Source organism: Ostrea edulis, chromosome 1 (genome assembly GCF_947568905.1).
Source record: "Ostrea edulis chromosome 1, xbOstEdul1.1, whole genome shotgun sequence".
NCBI lineage: Eukaryota > Metazoa > Mollusca > Bivalvia > Ostreida > Ostreidae > Ostrea > Ostrea edulis.
Window position 1 is genome coordinate 100,109,460 of NC_079164.1, and position 7,500 is coordinate 100,116,959.

The following is a 7,500-nucleotide window of genomic DNA, read 5'->3' on the forward strand; positions in this document are numbered from 1 at the left end:
TCTTCAGAATGAAGTCCACCAGTGCAAATATATGACTGCACTCGGGGTATCAAATTAAAAGACTTGTGTTTTTTATCAATTTTTATGTATGTACTATTGCAGACTCATCATGTACAACATTAAGTCTCACTCACTCACTCTCTCACACACACACATACCATGATGACAAATGGTATACATTATATGGTATGATGTCTTGATCTCGCTTCTCTTAGCACCAAAGAGAACAACACAACTGTAAATGTCTGAAGACTTCCGGAGTCGCTTCACTGGTACTCCTGTACTCTGTGAAGTTCCACATGTCTGTCACATGACACAGAATTCGGAGTTCATTCAGAATCTGCTACCATGATGGTGCCGTGTTGGCCAACCGCCTCATCCTCCTGAAAGCAAACACAAAATTTTTAATTAAATTGTTTTCAAAGCAAAACCCTGTACACAAGAATTCCATCTGCCTCCTTTAACACGACTGTTGTATAAGATCTACAATGACCTGGTGTTCCTGTCTTGGTCTCGGATCTTCTTCTCCATTTCAGCATCTGTAAGCGTTTCTAGAAATGGACACCAAGTGTCAGCCTCATTCTGGTTCCTAATGGCGACCTCAACCACAGGCAAAGGCTGCTCACTGTAAGAAACAACATACAGGATATCAACCAAACTTAAAAGTTTATTGAGAAATTTGTTCATGCCAACAAAGTTCATCAAATCTGCAGCCTTGTCACTGATCACAAGGATAGGTTACCTAAATGCATAGGTTCTCTGATGCCAACTTAACTGTCCTCTTATGCTGTAAGCTATGCAGGTGATAAATTCTCCACCAAGGCCTAAAAATAAAAAGCAATTTGGTTCTTTGATTTTTCAATATTTTCTATAAAAAAGTTGCTATGGTGTCCTAGGAATGTTGCAATAAAACTAGGCTCATTGGTTTCCATTTTGTTACTATGGCAATATTGCTCTAAATTAACATTTTCTTTTGAATTACTTGTCAGATTACATCAAATCTATCTCTTAAAATCAAATTATAAGGAATGAAAGAATATCTACTAATTTTATGTAATATAAATAAGTTGGGACAGTTTACACTCTTTTATAAAAACGTAAACATTAAAATGAGTAGAACTCGCTTTTAAGAAATGAAATGGCCAAGTGCTAGACTTCTCAAAAAGTTTTATTTGTAAAATGAACGGAATTCCGAAAGGTACAAACCTAGCTCGCCACATAGTGTCTGTGCGAAGTCCTCTGGCGAATTTTCAGGTTCTGACATATCCCATTCAAACTGGTCAACCAGTGATATGTTGCCTACGTGTATGTTTAACTGGAAAAAAAAACACCTTATTTTATACAAAGGAAATTGTTCCTTTTAATGGAATGGTCCATCTGGCAGCGTGCTGATTGCTATGCTGTAACATGTGCATTGATTACATCACACACCGAACAAAAAAAATGCTATTTCTTATCCAGTAGTTAACAAATCGTTTGATTATGAGCTCTCCTGAAGTCATCAAATCGTTTAATTATGAGTTCTCCTGAAGTCATCAAATCGTTTGATTATAAGTTCTCCTGAAGTCATCAAATCCTTTGATTAGGAGTTCTCCTGAAGTCATCAAATCCTTTGATTAGGAGTTCTGTATTAACAAACTTTAAAGACATACCTTGAGTATGACTCGCTGGTCTTTTTGTTCATCTAAGAGATTTTCTTGTGGGAAAGCCTCGATTTGTTGTCGGATGGCTTGTGAGATAGCGGGGATGAAGTTAATGGGGTTCAGATCTAAATCATCACACAAGATTTCCGCAAACTGCTCCGGAGTGATCAAATTCTCTGTAATATACAGTAAAACATGCTTATAATGAATGGGCATGTGATGAATTCATGCTTTAAATATTGTGAAGGGATATTTATTCCTCTTGGAGAGGAAAATAATAAATTTTATTGGATATAATGAAGTTTGGTTACAACGAACTGTTTTTCGCTGGCCTCAGAGGTTCGCTATAACAAAATTTTTCTTTGACCATTTGATAATGAAGACAAGGGCATCTTTCATAGAAAGTTAACACGAAGTTATGGAATAAAATTCCTTCTATATTATAATATAATTCTGCCATTCCATAGTACCTTGTGTCTTATTTTCAAAATAATGACCAAAATTCTGATTCTTAACAATTTTAAATTGTTTTACTAGTATCTAATTTATTTTCTCTATATCAACCCCAGGGAATGAAAAACCATGCTCTGACATTGTAATAAACTATGTTTCCCTGTGTTGTTACCATTTTTATTCCACGTGAAGCAGTCTCGGAGTTTCTGGCCCTCATACTCCATGTCTAGACGGATGGGAACCAGCTGCTCCTGCAGATTAGCATTGTCGTGAATGCTAGCCGGATCAGTGTCGTCAAAACTGAACAGAGCAAAAATGGATTTTACCTTTAAGTGAGATCATTTGATCATGCATGGAAATTAAGAGACAATAAATTGTTACTTTCACAAACATTTCTTCACATCTAATGGTAGTATTAGAGTTATACAAACTTTTATCATGTTTCTTTAATTAGTTTTGGTTACAGTTTGACATATAGCTTTAGTGTATGTGCTCAAAATATAATAAAAATGCTGCATACTAATAAAAATTACTGTAGAATAAGAATATAACATTTGATATTTGTTACTCTTGTTGGATTGTCTAGCTATCAATAGGAACGGCATTGACGACGATTAAACCATTAAAAAAAAGTACAAGAGTGGGAGGACGGTGCAGATAACCTTTGTTATATGTACATTCAGAAACAACTTAAAGATGGATTTCACCAAGCTGGTCCAATTCCTGTATCTACTTACCACATGGGGAAAGTCCGGACTTGTTTTTTTCCTAGTCTGTTTCTGTTGATTGGAGTGGCACATGGAACAGCATCAAGATGGTGGGAGCTGCTGGGGACCGTCGGTACCCAGTTATTCCGTTTGGATTTGTAATCTCTGCTCCTGTAGAAGATATCCACAATTAGAATATGTTCACAGGACATGAATGCCTTACAATAAAGTACTGCTGCAATACAAAGCACATCTGTAACTAACAAACCATTATCTAATGAATTGTCACGGAACTAAACGGAAAGTGTCATCCTATACCGCTGTGGATATATTAACTGAAGGTGCCTGGTGTAGAAGAGAACCAGCAAAATAAATGTCACCTCAATCTGGGTCAAACATGTCATGGAACTTCTACTTCTTTGATGCTCAAAATTAAAAGAGTTATCTTCCCTCAATCCCCTCTTCAGTCATCGTATGGGATATTCAATAATTTGACCCTGTGGGGTGGGATGCTAAAACTAATGGGAGCAGTAAGCACTGCCATCCAGCACATCTCAGTATTCAGTTTTTGTAACACTCAATAATTTGATATAATAATTCTACACAAAGTGGTATGTAAAATCTACTAGGAGCGTTGTTGATATAAGGTGAAGATATCAACAGTTTCATTGAATATTATTCAAATCAGCTAAATTGCAAATGGAACAAAAGATACTGTATGATTGGGTATATAAATCCTTTCAGTAAAAACTCTAAATAAAACTTTACTGATTGAATTCCTGTACAGAACTTTTCCTCCATTTTCACAAAGATCATATGAATGTTACCACATTCAGCGTCGTGAGACCCAGAATCATTTCAGGGTCACCAAGACAGTTCTGAACCAGTGTCTCACTGAATTTAACGACTGAAAAATCATTCAATTCAATCAACTCCAGAGCATGTGAATCCACAATGGACCAAAACCAGTGCATCGGCTACTGTGACTGACAGATGTGGGCTACTGTGACTGACAGATGTGGGCTACTGTGACTGACAGATGTGGGCTACTGTGACTGACAGATGTGGGCTACTGTGACTGACAGATGTGGACAGCTGTCAAATTCAGTTAGTCACTAGTTCATGGTGATCATGAAATGATTCTACTATGCTGTGATTTAAGAGTATGTTTCTGGAAAGACAAATGAAAGCAGTTCTTCATAACAAGAGACAGCAAGTAAGAGCTACATTACACAATAAGAAAAAATTTGAATGTAATTTTTTATCTTACATCTGGTAAGCAGAATCACTGTTGATGGAGACAGTTTTGAACATGTCGTCATTTCCTTCAAATATGGCATCCACCTCACTGGCCTTTAGGAGTGTGATGTTGGTTGCCAAAGAAGGAGCTCCGGTATCTGAAAACATATAGAGGTATTCAAAGTAAAACCAAAGGAGAATGATTTAAATCAAGATAAAGTGTTAATTGTTCAATAATGATGAAAGTGAAATGCATCAAATTCACATGACAAGTAATGATTAGAAGCCAATCAATTTGCACTTGAACCTTTTTGAAAGAGTTATCCACCCTTGATGAGAATAAGAAAAATATAATTTTATAAAATTAAATGTGGTATATTATTAATTTTATTTGATATTTTTATAAAAAGGAAGTTTATGCAACTTTTACTAGAATATTTTGACAAAACATGCTCTCCCTACAGACTTCAATGTAAAATTCTAAGTGAAATAAATCAAGCAGTAATCAAAATTTTGTAAATAATCCAATGGTAGATTATTCTTTTTTACTTGATGAACCCTTTAAAACTCACACCATCCATTTATTAGATATATGAAATATGATCGTTATACATTGAATACCTTGAATTAAGACCATGTTGATTTGCTGCATTGTTTATATCATTTCCTATCATACTGGTCATAGTGTGAAATAAACTTGAATCTATTCTAAATGAGTATGCTTGTAGCCACAACATCTCAGCTCTACAGTTGGATCCCTAGATGTGTCGTGTTATCAAGTTTGAATTCCGCTTGTCATAAGGTGAGAATAGACTTAAAATGATATCTTAAGTCTATAAACATAGCCTTATAATTCAAGTCTACAGACAATGACAGACAGACATGGGGATTGTAATACACCTGGGGCTCCACTTTCTATAAGGTATATAACAAAGTATTTTTCATATTCAATTTGTGTCGGTGTTATAGATTTTGTCTAGATAATAAGCATATTTCATATTCAATTTGTGTCAGTGTATAGATTTTGTCTAGATAATGCCAAGAAAAATTCCAGATTGGAAATCTGCAGGTTGAATTAATATCATCCAATATCTCTGGTACATGTATATCATGTATATATGGTTACCAGTCAAAAATTAAAAAGATGCGACAGGAGAATGTCAATAATTATCTCTTTCTATTTGCAGTACTTATTGAGCTATAATTGTCTATGCTTTTATTTCCTGATTATTTGTAGCTTTAACACCAGAAAATAAAATTACATACACTGTATTAAAATATAGATTCAGAGTAATTATGCAAAATGCATTGTCTTTTATTGAAAATTTCATTTCAATTCAGAGCATTAAATGAGTTAAAATCTGTTCTTACTTAGTTCTGCAATCTTTTTCCTCTCCTCCACAGTGAGCAGCCTTCTCCACATGGACGGATACTTTTTGTACAGAGATCCTCGAAACATTCGCATATAATTCCCAACCTTTGTAAAGAGAATGATAAGAAAATAACAAGAGAAAGTTATTAGAAATAGAAAGATAATAATAAAAAAAATAACATTGAGAGAAAGTTATTAAAAATAGAAAGAGAATAATAAAAAATAACAAGAGAAAGTTATTAGAAATAGAAAGATAATAATAAAAAAAAATAACAAGAGATAGTTATTAGAAATCTTAGCTTGGTTTAAAGACAGACGGAAAATAGAACAGTGCTGGATATAACTGGTATATAATATTTTTCACTGATTTTTCCAGTGAATACATACATGTAAACAAAATTTAATATTATCATGTTCTAAAAACCATACACATGTAAGTAGACATGCTGCTGACACGAGTGTATACAACTATCTCCGAAGAAAATACAAAATCTTGATTCTTCTAATTGTGCAACCTTGACAAAAATTGATTACTAAGCTCATTATTTTGGACTGACGCACCTCATAAGGTGTAAGACTCACAAGTGCAGTGAGACTTCCAAATAGAACTTTATTGACAGAGGAAATTCAAGTCTTTAACTCAATTGCTGATCATTGATTAAGAAAGTATTGATTACCCATCCCTGCATATTTGCATTCTAAAATTCACAATCAGGATACATTGGTTTTGACATACAATATAATTGTAAAATATAAAAGAATTCATGCACAATAACTAACTTTCTGTGAAATATTTTTGAACTTCAAAAAGATGTCAAAATATATCCTTTAACATGTGAAAATAAGCAATCAAAACTTTAAGTAGGCAGACATTACATCACTGTCTACATTATAAAGACCCAGGACATAGATTATTTTGTATGTACTGAGGGGACATATTAGAGACTCTTTGAACTAAAATACGAGCTGCTCACTGATTTGCACATTATTTGTTTATTAGAACAATAATATTCTAGAAACAGTTTACACTTGGACACTTGTTGCTACTATTTTAGTGAATTGCTACGCGTAACATTTAGCTAACTGCTATATAATATCATCTCCCTCTGGACATGAATTGCTATGTATAACACGTAGCTAACTGCTATATAATATCATCTCCCTCTGGACACGAATTGCTCCGCGTAACACGTAGCTAACTGCTATAATATCATCTCCTCTGGACACGAATTGCTATGTATAACACGTAGCTAACTGATATAATATCATCTCTCTCTGGACACGAATTGCTATGTATAACACGTAGCTAACTGCTATATAATATCATCTCTCTCTGGACGCGAATTGCTACGCATAACACGTAGCTAACTGCTATATAATATCATCTCCCTCTGGACACCGCAATCAGCGACTCAGATGATTCATTCAACAAGTTGAAAACACTTCCCCTATAGCGAGAAATTCTCACAAAAATGTGATTATACCTCTTTAGCGAGAGTAAATATATCCCATACAACCAAGAAAGACACCCATGGAGTACATAATAATATATATCTCTAAAATATAAATGTCTGATTCTTCTGCAAATATATTAATCAAAACAAAAACACTCACAATGTGCATTGCGTTTTAGCCTCTCCTTCCCTCTTACACAGCAGTGTTGATATGAAATTTCTTGACTGTGTTATCAATTTTATCAGGTCCAGTCCAAAGACTATTTCTACCTATGTAGCTACTTATAGCTACCTAGGTATATAAACCTATTCCAGGTAGCTATTTTTACCTACTATTTCATTTACTTGCATTTCATGGCCAAATGCAGGAACTGCGCAATATGGTGTGTACCAAATTTCTTGATTCACTTACACTGACGATGAATACCACAAAAATATTGGACAAAAAATGATTACTTTCTAACCTTTCAAATTTGCATCAATAACTACACCCAAAACTTTCTATTTTCTAGGAACTTGGGATCAAAGCTTCGTGATAAGAAGTCTAGAATGTCTTACAAATCTGTATTAATTTTAAAGTTTACCATCATGCATTTTTACATTAAAGGTTTTTGGGGCGAATTTTCATGCAT

General features: G+C 34.3%; 1 protein-coding gene across 1 annotated transcript in view; it reads right to left on the minus strand.

The window, feature by feature from the left end:
- Positions 1-62: 62 nt before the first annotated feature.
- LOC125670426 (SWI/SNF-related matrix-associated actin-dependent regulator of chromatin subfamily B member 1-A-like) overlaps positions 63-7,500 on the minus strand; it is an 8,280-nt gene continuing 842 nt past the window's right edge. Inside the window, exons 2-10 of the mRNA XM_048905586.2 lie at positions 5,414-5,519; positions 4,074-4,200; positions 2,834-2,974; positions 2,269-2,396; positions 1,653-1,819; positions 1,207-1,315; positions 743-824; positions 494-625; positions 63-383 (exon numbers count right to left, since the gene is read on the minus strand). Of these exons, the coding sequence (XP_048761543.2) occupies positions 344-383; positions 494-625; positions 743-824; positions 1,207-1,315; positions 1,653-1,819; positions 2,269-2,396; positions 2,834-2,974; positions 4,074-4,200; positions 5,414-5,519 (1,032 nt within the window). The 3' untranslated portion in view covers positions 63-343. The remainder of the gene's footprint in view (positions 384-493; positions 626-742; positions 825-1,206; positions 1,316-1,652; positions 1,820-2,268; positions 2,397-2,833; positions 2,975-4,073; positions 4,201-5,413; positions 5,520-7,500) is intronic.